At 38.3% G+C, this 20,429-nt stretch overlaps 1 protein-coding gene across 1 annotated transcript in view; it reads right to left on the bottom strand.

The window, feature by feature from the left end:
• Positions 1-17,416, bottom strand: part of LOC134372531 (thyroid receptor-interacting protein 11-like) — a 59,929-nt gene extending 42,513 nt beyond the window's left edge. The window contains 5 exon segments of the mRNA XM_063090000.1: positions 3,499-3,567; positions 5,513-5,791; positions 8,157-8,267; positions 15,014-15,072; positions 17,043-17,416. Of these exon segments, the coding sequence (XP_062946070.1) occupies positions 3,499-3,567; positions 5,513-5,791; positions 8,157-8,267; positions 15,014-15,072; positions 17,043-17,181 (657 nt within the window). The 5' untranslated portion in view covers positions 17,182-17,416.
• Between the last annotated feature and the right edge of the window lie 3,013 nt (positions 17,417-20,429).

Below are 20,429 nucleotides of genomic sequence, written 5' to 3'. Positions count from 1 at the left end.
GAGAAAGAAAAAACTGCTCTGAGAGTTTCAGGTCATCGCTGCTTTAATGCTTAAGCTGCTGAGTGCACGGAGCAAGAGCCAGCAGAAGCCACAGCTGTGCCATTCAGATGAAGTTACTTGGAGGCAGCAGGGGAAAAGGGGGCCTTGGTGTCCCCCAGGACAGCAAGACCATTAATAGGGTTCCTGTGGACCCACACAGGAGTGAGGAGATAGAACAGCTGAAAAAAGGGAGCCATTCAGAGGCCAGTGAGTCATCGCGAGGGACCAGTGCACGGCCCGTCCCATGGGAAGTGTTTGAAGCATGGGTGGTGGGGAGGACAGGCCCACCAGGAGAACACTGGGACACAGGAAGGACAGCCAATCAGCCCCCCAATCAGTGCAGGAGCACTCAGAGGAGACTGGTCGGGAATGCAGAATTGCAGGGCGTACAGTTTGATGAAAAACTCAGGCCCAGGTGAGAGTTTCTACACAACTCAGGTGCACTGGGTCTCTGGAGAGCTGGAAGTACCTGTAAGGTCAGCCATTAAACCCTGAGCTGCACAAAAAGCCTTCCCTAGGGAAACAGCAGCAAAGCAGCAATTTAGCTCAACCACAGAGTTCAAGTACTGGTTCCCACAGGAAGTTCCCCCATTTTAGAAGTAAGCAAAGGATGAAAAATTAGTTCTGGCCCAGGCACACTACCAGTGCATTGGGGCCTGCCTGGGGACATGAGGCATGGAGATTGGGACAGGACCCCTACTCACACCCACTCACACAGCCAGCACCTCGGGGCCCACCTGGGAACCCGAGGCTTTGAGCCAGGAACTAGACCCCACTCCTACATCCAGGCATGCCACCAGCACCTCGGGGCCCACTCAGGTACCTGAGGCATGGAGAAAAGGACCGGACCCCCCGCCCATAACCAGGCATACAGTGCCAACACCTTGGGGCCCACCCAGGGACCTGGGGTATGGAGCTGGGGACCGGACCCTCTCCACAACCAGGCACACCATGCCAGCACCTCAGGGACTACCCAGGGACCCGAGGCATGGAGATGGGGACTGGGCTCCTCTCCCACAACCAGGCACACCACGCCAGTGCCTTGGGGCCCACCCAGGGACCTGAGGTATGGAGGTGGGGATCCACGGCATGAAGATGTGGACCAGACACTCCCCACAACCAGGCACACTGCCAGCACCAAGGAGCATGCCAAAAACATCACCTCCATGTGGGTGGGCCCACCACAGCCACTAAAATAACCATAGCTACTGCAAAAGCAGCTGGATGCCACAACCACCACACAGATGGTCCGCCAGCCCCTGGAATGCAATGACACAAAGAGAGTCACCAAGAGACATAAAGAAAGGAGGAGGATGTCTCTCTCCACAAAGCCCATTCCAGAGTGACAGAGGAAGCGTCTGTTCTATGATAATACTGGGGACCTGATCACACCTGTCAGCACTGGACAGATCATCTAAGCAACAAATCAACAAAGTAACCATTATTCTTTCAGAAGGAGAGAAGAAATCTAGGGTAATTAGAGGGGGGAGGGGGAGGAAGAGGAGGATGGGGAGAGATTGGACAAGGGGCATAAAGAATAATTATGATTTGTAACAATATATATGATAGTAATATTGATTTGATCAATGTATCTCAATATTGAACCCCAAAAATATGTATAATCAATTTTGAGCCAATAAAAATTTAAAAAAAAAAATAATAATAATAAGAGCAAAAACTAAAAATTCTGTATCTGACAATAATTTAGACACTGAAAACAATTCATTGACACAATAAATATATGTAACTAAGAATTATCTTAAAAGAAATATAATAATTGACACAAAGTAGCAATAAAAATGAATAATATTAGCATTTTATTTTGTCAATAGCCTTTAATCTTAAATCTTGAAACTTCAATAACCTTGGAATTCTGTTTTAATAAAGACAGTTTTATGAAATACAGTTGAGTGTAGAGACTTATGAAATTTAAACTAACTAATAAATGTTCAAAATCAAATGATTTTGGATCCCTGTGGCCAGCCAAACACAAATACACACACACAAAAAGATTTTTGAAAGAGATTTTTATATACCTTACTTGTCATAAAAAATAAAGAGGATACAAAATATTTTAAAAAGAAACAAATATAATTTCATAACTGAGACTTTTACTAACAGGCCTGAGGCACCCTCCAGAGGCTCACTGCCCATTGCCACCTCGGGAAGCTGCTTCCAGCACCAGCACCCCGGCTGCTTTGGCTGCTGCGGCTGCTGCAGCCATCGCTAAATTGGCCCTGGGTGTAGCTGGACCTGCAGGTTTAGAAGATACATGCTGGAAGCCTTGGTGGCATCTACATGGTGTTTGGTCTGCATGATTGCAGAATACCAGAGCTGTGGAGGTTTGGGCGTCTCCACCCCAATTTCAGAGGATGTATGGAAAAGTCTGGGCGCCTCAGGAAGAGATCTGTCATAGGGGTAGATTCACTGCAGTGAGTCTGCTAGAGCAATGCTAAGTGGAAATGTGGGGTCAGAGTTGCAGCAGAAAAACCCCAAAAGTTCCATGCCTACTGGAGCCAGGAGAGTGGGACCACCATGGAGGACCCTGACCTGTGGAGCTACCAAAGTGGAACCCCAGCCTGGTAGAGCTGAAGTGTGGCCTGCAACCAGGAAAGGCATAGGGGCAGAGCTACCCAAGGACTTGGGGACACAACCCGCACACCAGCATGCAGAGGACACCGAACATGGAATCAAGGCATATGATTCACCAGCTATAAGATTTAATGCCTGCCCTGCTGGGTTTCAGACTTGTTTGGGAACTGTTACATCTTTCTTTTGGCCTATTTCTCCCTTTTGGAATGGGAATATGTACCCTTTGTCCCACCATTGTAGATAACTTGTTTTGAATTTCACAGATGGGACTTTGAACTTTGCACTTTTGAGTTGAAACAAGTTAAGACTTTGGGGATGAAATGAATGTATTTGTATGTGAGAAGGACATGAGTTTTGGGGAGCCAGGGGTGGAATGTAGTGGATTGAATTACATCCCCCCAAAACTCCCTGAAGCTTGAATTGTCTCCCCCAAGTTTTATGTATTAGAAACTTAGCCCACACTGTGACTGTTAAAGGGGTGGGAAATCCTATTATGGTAAAAGAAAGGTGGAGCCTTGAGGAGGTGATTGGATTGTAGAACCATGCTGGAGGGAATGGCTTAAAAATGGTGGTCGGGGGTGTGATTCTGAGGGCTTTAAAAAGAAGAGGAGAGTCTGTCTTTCTCTCTGCTCTCTCTGCTTCTACCATCTTGCAATGTGAGACCCCTGGGTCACTGTTGCCACCATCAGATGGACTTTGGACTTCCCAGCCTCAGAAACTGTAAGCAATAAATTTCATTTTCTTTATAAATTACCCAGTTCCAAGTATTCTGTTATAGCAATACGAAACAGACTAATACAATAGGCTTATGCTATTAATAAGATTTTAGATGTATAATAGCAACTGTGAATCAGCAATCTGACTTACCTTAATGATATTTTGCAGTTTGAAGATTTCTCTTTGGTCAGAGCTATGTGTTCCTTGTGCTTTAGAAGTCTAGATCAGAAAAAGAGAATTAGAAAATAATTACACTGATTTTTTTTAAAATAGGAAGTTGCAAACTAACTTTATTAACAGATACTTTTCAAAAAAGGGGCATTTCTCAGGCAGATTATGATTAATGAATGCCAAGCACCTTTTAAAGAACCTAGTACAATAGCAATACACAATAAATAAAAGGTATCATATTTGAGAATTTGTTAACTAATTGGAGAGACAATGGTTTTATAAAATAGCTAATGTTAAGAAGAAAAAATCATAGAATATTTCATTTAGCTTAACAAAATGCAAATGTGAAGATAATTGAGCAGCTTTTTAAAAGGAAATTTCTAAAATGGAAATTACCCAATATTAATGCTAATAATGATCCAAGTAAAAACCTTTTTTAAATGATGTTACCCAGAAGATCTCTACTCCAAGACAGAATAATTTTTGGTATGATGAGTAAATCAAAGAACTTTTGGATTCTTCTCATTCAAAGCTGTATGTTGGTCATTTATGTTCATTAACATTTACTATATAGCATGTTAATAAACTAAAAGCTGCTTAGGGCTGAAAGAAGGAACACAGTATAATGGAAAGAGCACAGGTTTTGGAGTCAAAAGACATTCCTGAATCATAACTTAATCACTGTGAAAATGGGTGTATTACTTTAACTTTTAGTTTCCTTATCTCCAAAATAGAGGTAATAAATTTGTCACATAGTCATCAGGATAACATGATATGTATTGTGATGATAAATATGGAAGCATCTTGTAAAGTGTAATACAAATAATTTTTATTATGCCTTGCTAGAAAATTAAGTCCTGAAAGGTTCCAATTTTTTTCACCTTTATATTTCAGCACAGATCTGTCATACAGTAAAACATTTAAGATATGCTAAAGTGAACATAACAAAAACCCATCACTTCCCTTTGAAATCTTACCTAAGCAGTTTTTCTTAAAATGTGTTCCTCAGATCATCAGAATCACCTGGGAGTATTTGTTTAAATGTCGTTTCCAAGGCTACTAAATCAAAATCTCTGAAGACAGCCTAGAGAATCTACAATATCAAGTTCCCCAGGACATTCTTACAGATACAAAGTTTAAGAACTACCACTTTTTGGAGATAAGATTGACAAACTAATCAGCCTTTCTAAGGTTTATTTTGGGTACTGGGACTGTCTAGCAACTTGGGAAAGAGATCATTTTAATTGGGATGATTTCTCCTTTACATAACTAGATCAAATTCACAAAAAGATAGAAAAATAGTCTATTTAAATACTTTGTTTTTTTTCCTACACTGATGAAATTAAATCCAAATGAACAGTGCTCCAGTTTATTCCAGGTCTCATGTCTACTGACAAACTCCATTAACTCTAATATGTAAGAAAAATAGTGTTCCTTGGGAGAAAGTTTACAGCCCCAAATAGAAAGGATTTAATTTCTAATGCATGAGATACAACACAAAATAGTTTAACTTATTTTATAATCCAATTATCAGTTTGCACTTTACACATACCTAGAGCTAAAAGAAACCTAAGATATCATCTAAGCAAGCAGGATCAAACACGTGCTTCAGACTCCTGATGTTTCCACCAGAGAAGCCTTCAGGGACTCCAATGGAAAAGGTGCGGGTTCAATCAACAGCAATTCAATTTTTATCTCTTTTGAGTCCTGGACTTGAAACTTTTTATTTTATTTTTAAAAAATGGATCTGTTTGTTTAAATTCTTTTTGGAAAAATTTTTCCAAATATTGTTCAGAAGGGAAACTAAGGCTGAAAGAGAAAGATGACTTGACTAAAATCACTTAGAAAGAAAGTCATTGGCAGAATTAGAGTACCGAATTTCTATTTCCTAGCCCACAGTACTTTCTAATACAAAGAGCTCTCTATATACCTATTCATATAACATCAGTATTTTTACTCACTATTTTCAGAAACTCATGAAAATTTTAGCTACCTGAGCAATATGCCTCCAATAGCCAACTTCAGACTCGAGTCTTGAAACTTCATTTGACAATCTGTTTATTTCTTGTTGTAATGAAATAATATCTCCGAAGTCCATGTCATCATCACGGAAAGCTGAGGCATGATGACTGATCCCACAACCGAATGAAGAAGATGCAGGGGTTGCTGGTATACCACCAGCTCCTGAATGTACTGACTGAGTGGCTGACTGCAGTGTCAGCAACTGATCCTGTAGCGCAATCTGTCTTGCTTTATGGTAGCTGATTTCTACCTATATATTTATAATCCATGTTTTAGAGAAAGTACTTTAAAATAACCATATTAACCTTTTTATAAATTAATAATATTAAAAGGTATAATAATTTGTTTAAGATTATCAAATAATGGTACTCTGTTAACTGAACCCATGTCTTCTATAACATCCTATCCATAACATGGTTATTTAAAAAACAAACATGATCACCAGAGTGAAATCACAGATAATGTTTCAAATGGTATAAGATCACAATTTCACTCCCATGTTAACTAAAGCAATGAATTTCTCAGTTAAATGTGGGTTTGCTATCGTCTATGTATGGGGTACTATAGGCAATTTCTTAGGGTTCTGTTTGTGATTATCAAACCTTAAAATGATCAGAAAATGAAACCTGTGTCAGTTTATGTATTGGATACCAAGTCACAGCCTCAAAGAAATTATGAACACAGAATCTACCATAATGCCACATCCATTCAGAATGAAAGATTACTAAAAACACAAGTGAGTAATCTAGAGAGAACTGTCAGAAGCCTTTTATGAAGAACTCAAACTAGTCCAAAAGACACTCAGCCACAACTAAGGAAAATGTGATACTGAAAAAACAGCCAACAAGTAACAGTATTTCTACATGAGTAAAGTTAAGCAATTAGACAAACAAAAACCAAACACAGTTATGTCATATGTCATAACAAACAGGTTTTTCATATTAGAGACCCTTCCCTAAGGGAGACTTATAGTACACAAATTTCATTCATCTTACCCAAAATGATATGAAGTAAATTGCATTTTGGGGGAATATGAACATCACAATGAGGGCAGCAAATAGATTCAGAAAAGAGCAGTTTTATACAGTCACATATTAGCTTTCATCCTAGTAAAAAGTACTGAAATACACAATTTTTTTTGATGTAGCTATAACACAAAAGGTTGTCCTTATACAACAGACATTTATATCAAGTTGTAGAGTTACACAGTGCAAGCTCTAATCACAAAGACACATTTGCAAACCTGAATGCTTAATGTGCTCTCTAATATCAATAGTTAAGTAGAAAATAAAAAGCCAAAATTTCCCACAGCAGTGTTTTCAACTTTGGGGTAAGCATCAGAATCATCTATGGAGCTTTTGAAAATTACCAGTACCAGGGCCCCTTCCCAGTACACTAAATCTGCATCTCCTGGGGGGCATAAGCATGTGCATTTTTAAGTGTCACTAATGGTTCAGCTGTAAAGCCCTGGGTAGGAACTACTATTCTATCTATCATAATGTCTCTAAGTAAGTGCTACTCAAAGTGTGGTCCATGGACTGATGCCATGAATGTCTGCTACCAGTCCATAAGCACAAAAATCAGTGAGTTAGGTTTAAAGAGTTTTAAAACAATTTGGCAGTAAGTGGGCTTGTAATTTTAATTTGAACTTGTAACTTTGCTTTTCTGTATTCATTTTATTTTTGAAGTAATTTATCTTTATTGTATTATGAAATTATCAAATTCCCAATAGATTAAAAAATTAAGCTCTATTTTAAATTTTATATTTATCTTTAATGTGGTATACTTTTATTTTTAACCTTAGCATGTCATTGAAGCTACTAGAAGTCAATATATCTAAATTTAAAACACCTAAATATGAAGCTATGGTAGACATGAACATTTAAATCAACAAACTGAAAAACACCCAAATGATCTGGCTAACAAAATGGTTAAATTCAGTACAAGTATAAGTATTTATTGGACTCCACTTACGTACTGAATACTAAAGAGAATTCAATAACAGCATGACACATGGGGACACAGTCTACATTTTAAGGATTCGGGATCACAGTGGTTATATCAGACAATATCTATTACCAGCAGTGCAAAGAAAAGATAAGCCAATTTCAAAACAACCATTTCAATCAAACTAAAAGAAAACAAAAACATTTATAAAACAGTATAATTATATTTCATATTCTTTTTCCATAGAAAATCAAGCACATGCCAATACAACAAATAATAACACTTGTAATCAAAAGCATTTTAAAAAGTCATTAGGAATAACCACACTGATTTGAAACAACCTAAGAAAATATGACAAATTAAAGTTTCAAAATATCAGAAATTACAAGCAACAGATGCCTGAAGACATTTTACATAAAAACTTTTCTTCTTTTGGAAAGTAGAAATTAAAGTCCACAAAGGTCAGTTTATATAATATAAACTTAGTAGAAAAGCTTAGAAAGTTCTTGTTAAATTAGTGTTATCGAAATGAGTCGGGAATTATTAAATTCAACACCCTTTCAATATTTTTATGGATCAAGATAGCTTGATTTATATTATAACTCTTAAAAACCTTCCTAAATAACATTACAGTAAAATGAATACGAAGTAACTGTAAAAATCTTTGCCTGTTTCTGTTGTAGTTGATTTCGGTAATTTGTAGATTGCTGCTTTATTTGAAGCTCTGAGGCTTCATATTTCTCTTTGAGATCAGTACAAAGTTTTTCCAGTCTTTCATTCTAGAAAGCAAAGAAAAAAGTATTTTCAACAAAAAGACTGTAAGTTATGTGCATGGCATTATGAAAAAAATATTGCTTCACATAAAAAATGATGCAAAAATATAAAAGGTCTCAGACAGAATTATGGCCTTTAAAATATACTTTCAAATTACACAAATGCATGAGCATGTTTAAACAGCATATGCCTAATTCTAAAGCAAAGTGGGAAAATGAACATTTTGCTCAGTTTGATTTTCTGCTAAGAAAAGCCGCTGATTGATGTTTCTCCCATCTTTCTATACCCAATGTCTAGCATATAATACATGTCTAGTAAATGAATGAATAGATTACCTGTTTGAGCTTCTGTTTTCTCCCCAAGCAGCAGAACTTTTTAAAGACATATTTTTAAAAAAGATTTCTGGCTCAACTACAGGGAGGAGGCTAAAGCCTCACATGACTTACTTGCCTTGTTCCCCAGACCCCCTGAGGCACCTCTGAAAAATCCAATTTGAAAATCACTACTGGGATTGTTTGAAAAACTACTATTAAAAGTATACAAAATAGCCTAAATATAATTCAGTGACTCTAGACATTATACATAGTCTTTTGTTTTAAGATGTTGGAAAACATGAAAAAAATTACTCAAATTTTATGTACATAAATATTATCTTAACCTATTATCGCTCCTTGTCATGAACATAATAATATAATGGGACAAGAGAAATAGACATTAAAACTCTGCAAAAAAGAATTTAAAAGTTATTACAGATAATTTACTAAGCATTCTACTTATATATCTACACAGTTTAAAAATGACTGAGAAAAAGGAGACTGACGGTGGGCAAGAAAGCTGCCAGAAGATGATGAATTTTTCACTTTTGGGATATCATCTGTTTTTTTCTTAAATTCTAGAAACTTCTGATGTCAGCAGCCATGAAAACTACGGTCTAGGAATATTTCATGAATTCCCAGAGAAAACGAATGGAGTAAATCAAAGGAATAATTACAACATCCACAAACCTTAGTTTGGGACTCTAGCCCCAGAAATCTAACACAGACCTCGGTTGTCTTGAAGAAGTAGTAGTAAGAAACAGAACCAATGGTCACACAACTAATTACCTTCTATTCTATTGGCTGCTTTTGTATGATTTTCTGAGAGCTGTTAATATGAAAAACATACATAAATGAATAACACAATATACTGAAGTCAAAACCTGGTTACAAAAGTCCACTTTAGGCTTTTTAACACAAAAAAACCCTGAGGTTATTTAACTGTGACTAATAACTAGAACTTTGAATTTGGTCAATACCTACTTGGTTGTCTGCCCTCATCTCCCTAACCATATGAGAGTCAGAAAGGTTGAGAAAACACATAAAGGACAGATTCTCCTTATCTGGCTGAACCTGTAATATATTAAGAGTTGTCTGGGGTCATATTTTCTATCACATGGAATACGTAGCAGAGGAGGCTGGGCTGAAAGAAAAAAAGAATAAATACACACGACGAAGAGCAGAGAAGAATATAAATGAGAAAAAAAGACTCCCGATGGCCTCCATTTCCAGTTGCAGCCCCTTCCTAAAGTGTGCCTACATTTCTGCTCTTGGAGTCCAGAGACACTTATATTCTTAAAATATTTATCCTGCTTAACGCTTGATAAACTATCATGGTCCACTAGTACCAACTTTAATTTCTTTTTAAAGCAGTCCTATTTGTAAGAATTGATATTAATGACTATTACTCTTTCTTAAAGGTCTTCCAACAAACAAAAAACTTACCTACTTTTTAAAATAGAATAAAATTCATTCCACCTTGCAATTACCATAATGGTACATTGGATCCTTTCATAAATCTAAGAATAATCCATGGGATTGTAATGATCTTGTTTTTTTCTGTATCCTGAAACATTTTGCTATTTTATTATCCTAGGATTTATTTTATCATTATTTATCAACTATTCCCAATTATGCTGAAAAAGACTAAAATAATAAGAAAATGGAAGACTTACGGAATCACCTAGAAGAATCATGTAATAGTGAAATAACCAGTTTTCTGTTCGCATTGCCCTAAGTATGACATCATCTTTATAAAAATAAACAGCAGTTTGGAGATATCTTTGGAGGTTTTTTTTTTTTTTGGCTTTCATTGAACACAGTTGAAAATTCAGAATTTTTTGTTTTTCGACAAAGAAAAATAAACTGACAGAGGAAAACATTTCACAATCACTAGACAACTCTGAAGATGAATGCAAAGAGACAGAAAGCAGCACTCTAGAGTCTAATGGTGAAACTGACTATAGAGGCAAAATCTCAAACAAGTCTTTAGATGGCAATATCAAAATGAAATTTTCTCAAAGTCAAGAACTGATGAATGAAAAATATATTTCTAAGAACAAAAAGGAAATATGATTTTCACATTAGCCATTCAATAAGAAAGTATTTTATTCTGCAATACTTTATGACAAGAACCTGAACCGTCCCATTTTGCTAAATGAATATGTGACAGTATTCTTTCATTAAGTATAGCATTTGTACTCCAACATTTACTTGATTCAGTTCATTCATGGACAAATGCTGAAGGCTGGTGTGTATACAAAGATGACTAGGAGGAAACAGATGATACAGAAATGAAAATAATTCAGTGGATTGATCATTCTAATTGGTATTTATAAATATAAGAATAAAAATACTTTGTAATTATGGAGCAAAGATGACAGCCATTGTCTGATCAACAAAATCATGAGGACTCTCTCCCACAAATCAACCAATCTACAACTATGAAAATGCAACAACAGCCAAGCTGGGGCCACCGGAGCTCAAGAGAAGAGGAGGAGAGACCTACGGAGTTCATGAAGGGGGAGAAGCCATAATGACAGAAAGAAAAAACTGCTTGGAGGATTTCAGGCCACGGCAGCCTTAAAGGCTGGAACTGCTGAGCACATGGAGCAGGAGCCGGTAGAAGCCACAGCTGTGCCCTTCAGATGGAATTGCTTGGAGGTGGCAGAGGAGAATAGGGCCTTGGTGGCCCCCAGGACAGCAAGACCGCTAATAGGGATCCCGTAAACCCACACAGGAGCAAGGAGCCAGAACAGCTGAAAAAGGGGAGCCGTTAAGCGGCCAGTAAGTCATCGCACAGGACACCTGCAGGACCCATCGCACATGAAGTGTGGGTGGGGGGGATGGGCCCACCAGGAGAAAACTGGGACACAGCAAGGACAGCCAATCAGACCCCCAGTCAGCACAGGACCACTCAGAGGAGACTGGTCAGGAATGCAGAATTGCATGGGGTGCAGTTTGATGACAAGATTCAGGCCCAGATCAGAGTTTCTACACAATCCAGGTGCACTGGGTCTCTGGAGAGCCAGAAGTACCTATAAGGTCAACCATTAAACCCTGAGCTGCACAAAAAGCCTTCCCTAGGGAAACAGCAGCAAAGCAGCAATTTAGTGCAACAACACAGCTCAAGTACTGGTTCCCACAGGAAGTTTGCCCGTTTTAGAAGTAAGCGGAGGACAAAAAATTAGTTCTGGCCCGGGAAAACCACCAGTACCTTGGGGCCATCAGGGGACCTCGGGCATGGAGACAGAGATCAGACCCCTGTCCACAACCAGGCACAATGCCAGTGCCAAGGAGCATGCCAAAAACATCACCTCCATGTGGGTGGCCCACCACAGCTACCACGGTTGCTGCAAAAGTGGCTAGATGCCATAACCACCACACAGATGGTCCAACAGCCACTGGAGTGCATTGACACAAGGAAAGTCACCAGCAGAGACCAAAAAAAGAAGAGCATGTCTCTCTCCACAAAGCCCATTCCAGAGCAACAGAAGAAGCATCTGCTCTATGATAATATTAGGGGACCTGAACACACCTGTCAGCATTGGACAGATCATCTAAGCAGCAAATCAACTGAGTAACCATTATTCTTTCAGAGGGAGAGAAGAAATCTAGGGTGAGGGAGGAGGGGGAGATGAAGGGGGATGGGGCAGGATTGGACAAGGGGCATAAAGAATAATTACAATTTGTAACAATACACATACTAGTGATATTGATTTGATCAACAGAATCCCCAAAATATGTATAATCAATTATGATTAAATTTTTAAAAAAACATGAGCCATTAAAGTTTTCAAAACTGTCAGTTTTAATGACACAAGTCAAGAATTAGAAGTAATGATCAAAAAAAATTTTTTAAAGGGGGCAGCCCCATGGCTCACTCGGGAGAGTGTGGCGCTGGTAGAGCTGAGGCTGCGGGTTCAGATCCAATATAGGGATGGCCGACGTGCTCACTGACTGAGCGTGGTGCAGACCACACCGTGCCGAGGGTTGCGATTCCCTTACTGGTCAAAAAAAATTAGAAGTAATGATAACCTAAAATCTACTAGGGGAATAATTAAAATCTGGAACCAGTATTTACAAGATACATAGAAACATTCTCATTTATGCTTAAGAGTTAACATGTGTCATCAATATGTTTCAATAAAAAATTTAATTTTAAAAAACACAAAAAAAGAGTTAATAAGCAGTTAACTGAATTCAAAGAACACTGCCTATTTTGTGTGTATATGTTTCAAAACCAGAAAAATATGAAAAAAAATTGGATTTGCTATATTTAAATTACTATTAAAATTTCTAATAAAGTTTTTCACCATTACTTTATTCATACTTCTGTAAGTTATCTGTAAAATGACTTTATATAAAAAGATTAAAATAGTCTATTGGACCAAGACAGTAAATGTGATGACTGTTTTTCTTCGTATACAGAAGGTTAAGTTAGCTTACGCTGGTTATATTACTTGGAACTAAAGAATCCTAACTAATTCAGTCAGCTACACATATTAACATCTATAAGCAAATCTAACTTCCTTTGGAAAACCTCTGAAAAAACACTACCCTCTGTCTATATGAAAACTTACTAAATAAAATATTCAGCCATATCTACACCTTATCCTCTTACAGCAGTAAGTCTTGAACAGATATACTGCACAGTCACATACAAGGCTAGGGTATGAAGTGAGCACATAATTTTGACTATACATAATTCTCACTTTATCTTAGAAAATAAGCCCTTGGGAAGTCCAATCGTCTCTTTTCCTCTAGTATTTGAGTAGCTTATGGTACTTTGAATAAACACCAAAGGTGTTTGCATTTGGAGGTGTTTTATCAAAAAGAAATATTTCTAAACACTAGAATCATACTTACTATAGTCCAATGATATCACTATGAGAGGCATTAAAAGAACTGAGATCAACAGAAGGACAGAAGACTTCTATCTCCCTTCTCAAGCTCAATATGGAGCAGACATTCATTGAGCAGGTTAACCTTATTTATTTTTTTTCTTGAAATGTACACTGGTGAATTAACCAAAGCTAATGCTACCACACACACCTCTGCCCTTTAATTTTTCTGGGTGGATCTGTGCCAATGAGTGCTTTCTCAGGATTTCTTTAGGAACTGTGGGAACGACTTCCAATCTCGGCCATACAAAGAAACTGTTCATCACTGGAACACACCTACTTTACTTATTAGGTAATTACTAAGGTATTAGCTAAGATCTCTAAGTGCCACCAAACTGCCATCTTGTACTGAAGCAGAATACCACAGTAGTTCTTCTTGAGAGGTCCCTCTACTTTCAAATTCCACAATCCCACCTGGATAATCTAGACCAGAGTTCAACAATGCTAGTCAGTAAATATTTTCTTATATCTAAATTCAATGTTCTCTTTTTATGGGCTTAGTTAAGAGGAAAACATGTTTACCACAGTCCTCTAAGACTATCTTTTGCTGAAACACAATTATTATGTGTTCTCTCACTGTTCTTATCTCAAGGTTAATAGTTGAGTTTCTTTAATCCTTTACAATAGTACCTACTTTTTTTTTTTTACCAGTAAGGGGATCACAACCCTCTGCACGATGCTGTCTGCACCACGCTCAGCCAGTGAGCGCACCGGCCATCGCTATTTAGGATCTGAACCCACGGCCTTGGTGCTCCCAGCACCGCACTCACCCGAGTGAGCCAGGGGGCCAGCCCTAGAAACTACTTTTAAATCCTTTCATTTTCTTTATGGCTTTCTTTTGAACTCTTTTCTAAGCTTTTCTCATCCCTATTAAGTACAATGTCCAGAACTGGTCACGACTAGACACTTGACCAATAATGAATAAAATAGTAAATTAATTTGCTATACCTATATTCTTAACTACTTTGTATCCAAATATTATTGTTATTTTAATGTTTGGGAATTAAAAAGCTGTAAATTAAACAGAATTACAGTCTTCATATTATACTTAAATAAATGTACTACTGCAATTTAACACACTCTTAGAACACAGTAAATCCTTGATAATGATAGATTTTTGTAACAGTCATTTCTACATTTGGCAGTTTTCCTACTTTCAGCATATAGAAATAGAGATGGGAATATTAAAGAATAGCAAACTGCAGTAACATGTAAATACATTCTTCATCTAAAGGAGGCTGATAAAAGCTCACAAAAACAGAGATAAAGAAGAAGAGATAAAAAGTGGAAGGGAGCGCATTTAAAATGAGAGGACTGAAATAAAGTTTGAATAACTCTCACAGCTTCCAAAAAGAAAAATCTGGGCTGGCCAGTTAGCTCAGTTGTTTAGAGCAAGGTGTTGATAACACCAAGGTCAAGGGTTCGGATCCCCTTATTGGCCAACCACAAAAAAAAAAAAAAAGAAAAGAAAAGAAAAGAAAAGAAAAAAAGGAAAGAAAAATCTGAGTTTAATCGGTCTTTAATTATCCTTACCTCTGATTTTATGACTGCATGAATGGCTTCAATTTCTGTTCTCCTAGAATGAGGTAATTCTGTTACAAAAGAAATAGCATATACTGAATATCTGATCAACACATGAAGTATAAACAAGTATTTTAAAGAAAATACATTTCACTGGGTTTAAACAGAATAGTAGGCAGATATGAGAGCAAATTCAGACGTATACCACTTGATTTTTATCACGACTTTCCATTGCCATTAATGTTGTTCATTATCATATAAGTCATTATTTTGCCTATGTCCTATACCTTAGGATGTCTACCTTTACTCCCTTGAAGTGCTCATTAAGTTTTGAAAACTGACACTCTTTCTCTGTTGACTTACCCTGTAACTTTAGATGAAACATTCAACTGGGACTTATCCTGCAAGTAACATGATCAAGAAATTTTTAAGCACATTTATTTTTAGAAAATTAACTGGGAATACAACAGAAAATGAACTGGAGTAGGGAGAAATGGGTGACAGGACATGAAAGAGAAAAAGTCCCTGTGAGAGATTATGGGTACTGAACTAAAGAAGTAGGAGTAATAAAGGAAAGGACAATCTGGCATAGGATGAACAAGATTTGGTGACCAACTGGACATAGGAGATGAAAAAGAAAGAGACAAAGACATAAATATTCTTAGTTTAGAAAATTGGGTAGGAGATACGGAAATCACTAAGACTGAGAATACAGGAGCACATTTGGTGTGAAGAACAAAGTTAATCCCACCTTAAACCTGCAAGACATCCAGGTTGCAGACGCATATTTTCTGGTTCGGGTCAAAATAGTCAACTGTTTCCCCCTAACTAGGATATAAGGAAAGACTAGTCATTTCCCATTGTTATCTGGCCTTTCTCTGCTTCTGCTTCTGACTGCCCTCAAGGTCCCAAGATCCTTTCTAGGACACAGAAAGAAGCCCTTTCATTCCCATCCCCAAGCCTGTCCCATGTCATGCACCCCCACAAGGGGAACCCCAAGCTGTAAGAAGGATTTTGGCAGCTCCTTTGTATTCCTTCCTTCTAAATAGACCCCACAGAAATTCTAAATATAAACACTACCTTTCTATCAAACTATCTTTCTCTATTTCAACCAAATAAATATGAAGGCTCAGTTAAATCGGGATTAAAAAAACAACAACAACCAGAATTTTAATTAATTTATAAGAAATAAAACTGGCAAAGGAATTGCTCTCATCCAAAAGACCAGCCCATTATCATCCTGAAGGCAGACTTAGATTGAGATTTTAAAAACTCTTTTGATCCAAGAAATATCTTGCTTAAAGAAATACCAAGAAATCAAAATAGTAATTAACTTAACCACTGATCGCCACGTAACTCTGGGTCACTACTCATTAGCAAAGTAAGACGAGGACTTCAAAAACGAGTGAAGGTTGCTAAGGATTCCCAAAGAATGGGCTATCTTCCCTGTTCTACTGTCGAAATAAGGGAGAAATAGGCAATTTCACACACAAAAAAACATTTTCAGCTGGAACTGTACAATGTGTCATCACAGTAAGTAAAAATATAACTGAATGGAAAAACAGCTATGTCTCCCTAACAAATAATATATGCAAGACAGATAGGGCAAGAGTTACCAAATGTTTTAATTATCAGTTATTTCTATTGTTACAAAAATAGAAGAAAACAAAAAAAAGTGACGACTTATCATATACAATTCTTATAACTGTGACAAAATGAAGATGGTCAAAATTCAGATCCGCCCCCAAAATGAGGGCAAAATAAGTTGTGGGTGTGAACGAACCAAAGAAAAATAAACTCTACTCCACCTCGGAGCAGTTTCACTCTGAGATATCCAGAGTATTCAAAAGGACGAGAACCAGACTCCTCCCGCAGACCCCCGTGGTCATTCATCACAGAAAATCAACCGGGACGAGTCTTTTAAAAGGAGGAGTGTTAATAAAAAGGACGGGGTGGGACTCGTCTGCGACCTGTCCGCGTCTGCTGACGGACGTTCCCAGGGTCCCAGGAAAGCCCTCCCTCCCCTTGCTCCAGCTCTTACCTTCCACGTCCTCCGCGCCCTCCATCAGCATCTTCTTTGTCAAATTTGAAATCTGGCCAGTGAGGGAAGCCAGGCTACCCCCCACTCGACCCAGAGACTGGCCCACGCCAGCGCCGAGGCCCCCAAGCCAGGACGACATCGCTACGGGTTTAGAGAACGACCCATTCAGCTCCGAGGAAAGCGTCCAGCGTCGTCGGACAACCCCGCCAAATGTCCCCGAACTTCTGCCTGCAGGGGACTAGTCCACATCCAAACACTCGGAATTCCATGACACAATGCGGGGTTCCCTGGCAACGCCGGCTTCGCGCGCTCCCACCAAGGGCCGGGTTCTGCCTGGAAAGGCAGAGGCCTGGCCGTCACCCACGCGGGGCCTCGACTCATTCCCACCGTCCGGACTGGGTCACTGCTTCCTCCGCTTTGGTGAGTTTCTCCAGTTCCGTGGGCAATTCCTGCCAACTGGACTCCAGCCGCCACGACACCCGCTCTGAAAGCGGCTCTGAAGCAGAGAGAGGCGCCGCGGTGGTGTAGAAGGGCCCTGCGCAGCCGCCAGACGTGTCCTTGGCGCAGGGGAGGCTGGGATCGCGGAGGACCGCCTGTGAGCTGGCGGGGCCGGCAGCCTGCAGCCCAGGGCAAGGTCAGCTTCCACGTAACCGGCCGGCTTCGGCTGCGGGATGAATAGTCTGAAGGACCCGTGGCAGCGTGGCGCTCTCGGCCAGTTGAATCCAAATGCACTGTATACTGTCTATAATATTCTTTTTTGCTCTAAATGCAGAAAGCAACCTTATGTCTACATCCACGTACCTAGGCCTGGCATTAAACACACAAAAGCTGAGAGTGTCATACATTTAACTTGCGTTCATCAATCTTCTTGCTTCTACAGCTATTGACATTTTTTTCAATCAAGTGTCATCGAAATCCCACCGTTTCTGCCACTGTCACTGTTGTTGTTTATTTGAAAACAAAAGCAAAACAAAAACCTTGTCATTTCAGTCTTAGACACTCCAGTTGGCATTTATAATTTAAAGCTAGAATCTCACTAGTGTTCTGTAGAAGTCAATTGCCCTATAGTTTAAAAGCAGCAAACATTGCTCTTCCTCCAAAGTTAAAAAGGCTAGTAAAACTCTTTTCTATCTAATTAAAAACTTGTGTGTCTGAGCCTACCTATAAGGCTTCCGTGAATAGCAGACAAGCAGATATCCCATTTCCCAGAAAACCTCGCTGAGGTCAGGTCGCTGCGGCTCCTAGGGCTGCAAGTGGTTGAGCATTTGCTGATATAGTCAGGGCCAGCTGGTATTTGGGTAATGCTCCCAAGGCCTGCAGCCTGCATTTTGGCTGAGGTCTTCACTCTTAATACTTTGCTAAAGCCTGATCCCTTGCTGAGGCTTGCTCACTGTTCAATATGGCCCACCCAAACCTTTGCTAAGACCGTCATCCTCGCTAAGACCTGTGTTGTTGCTGAAGTCTGTGCATCTTTGTTCAAGAAGAGCAAGGCCTACTACACATCATCCATGTACTGAATACTCAATTTTTTTTTTGCTGAAGCAACTTCAAAGTTCAACTTACCTGCTTTAGGTATGCAAGAAGCCTCAATTACATCTCATATTTTCTGGTCTTTCACATTCTATTTATTGTGTCTTTCTCAAATTTGTCAGTCCATGTAGCAGATGTTGGGTTGTTTTGATATGCTCGGATAAATAGCATCCCTATTTTCTGCCTAAGTTCTGAACTAGATGAGAAATGAAACAAACGGAGTGGGAGAGGGAGTTTGGAGGATGGATAAAATTCCATGTTTATTTACTGAAAAAGCTGATATTAGAGAATACTGCTCATATATATATGTATATATACACACACACATGTATATATCTGTGTATATAGGTAGCTGAAACTAGGCAGATTTATCCAGTCTCAGCCATCTCCCCACATGATGAGAGAACTGGTTTTAGAATCTAGAACTTATAATTCTTTTTTTTAAAAAATGTTTTTTATTATGGAATATTCAAATATATATAAAAATAGAAATAACTGTATAACTCTTTCTCATATGCTCATTACCTGTTTCAAACAATTATCAATTCATGCTCAAACTTTTTTCCTTTACATTTCTACCAACTCTCCTCCAACACACCAGATCATTTTATAGAAAAATGTAGACACAATTTTATTTGTAAATATTTCAGTATCACTGAAAAATAAATGTTCTTAACCCAGAATTGTTAAGCAAGTTCTAACTTTTGAACTAGATTCTAAACCCAGTTCTCTTATGTATGGGATGACCTTGGATGACAATGATTATGATGATCATCACAACACTTCTAATTTCTTAGTCCCAAATCCAAGGAGATTGGGATTAGATTTGAAGATATTAGACCTGAAAAAATGGACTCTGCCCAGCTCGATGCAAGAATTATTAAGCATCAAAAAAGATATGAGTTCTGGAAATGGATACTGGTGACAACTACACAACATTGTGAATGTACGTAATGCCGCTTAATTGCACACGTCCATACCATTATTATACCCAATATTACTGTTACACTTAACATTAATATTGTTAAATTTTAACAGTAATTCCTTATTATCAACTATTCTGTCAGTGTTCAAATATTCCCCACTTTCTCATAATTTATTTTTAGTTTGTTTTAGTTTTGAATCATGTTCAAAATAAGCTTCACACACTGCCATTGGTTAATATCAGACTTTATAATTCTTAATCCCCTGGTCTTGCTAGAGCTCCTTCCTCACCTCTGCGATTGTTATGTTGGTTGCAAGATGCCGTAAATTCAACTGCAAGAGAAGTAATTCAAAGGTCTGGCCCATTGCTTTAGTACCCGAAGCACTTTTTAAGTAAATACTTTTTTATGAGAAGAGTATTGAGAAAGGAAGGAAAGACAAAAGGGACTTTAATCATTTGGTCTCCTGGTTTTTATTTAAGGAATGTAAATACACTTAAATAGCGAATACTAAAGAAAATGTAATTCCAGGAAGAAATATTAGGCAACTTTAATGCAAAGACATTAACAGAACATTTTATCTTTTGCTGGTTGGCCGTCTCTCTGTGAGCATGTTGCTGTTAAATGCAGATGTGCTCATTCACACCTGATGCACCAGTGTTGAGAACTTCGCTATATTTAGCATCGGCAGAGCAGACATGCTGTCCAACTCTTCTGTGTGCTCATGACTTCACTTCTGTTTTCATTGCTTCTAGTATCTTCTCACTCCCTTCCACCTAACTCTAGGACATCAGGTTAGTCTGAATAAAGAGAGAAAGATTGATTCATTTTTTTAATCTATTGTAAAAAAAAAAAAAAAGGGAAACTGTTTTTTAATACTTCAGACAAATTAATGAGTTTAATGCAAATATGAACACCTAATTCTGTATCACTT

Source organism: Cynocephalus volans, chromosome 3, assembly GCF_027409185.1.
Source record: "Cynocephalus volans isolate mCynVol1 chromosome 3, mCynVol1.pri, whole genome shotgun sequence".
Lineage (NCBI taxonomy): Eukaryota > Metazoa > Chordata > Mammalia > Dermoptera > Cynocephalidae > Cynocephalus > Cynocephalus volans.
This window is presented reverse-complemented; position numbering and strand designations above follow the sequence as displayed.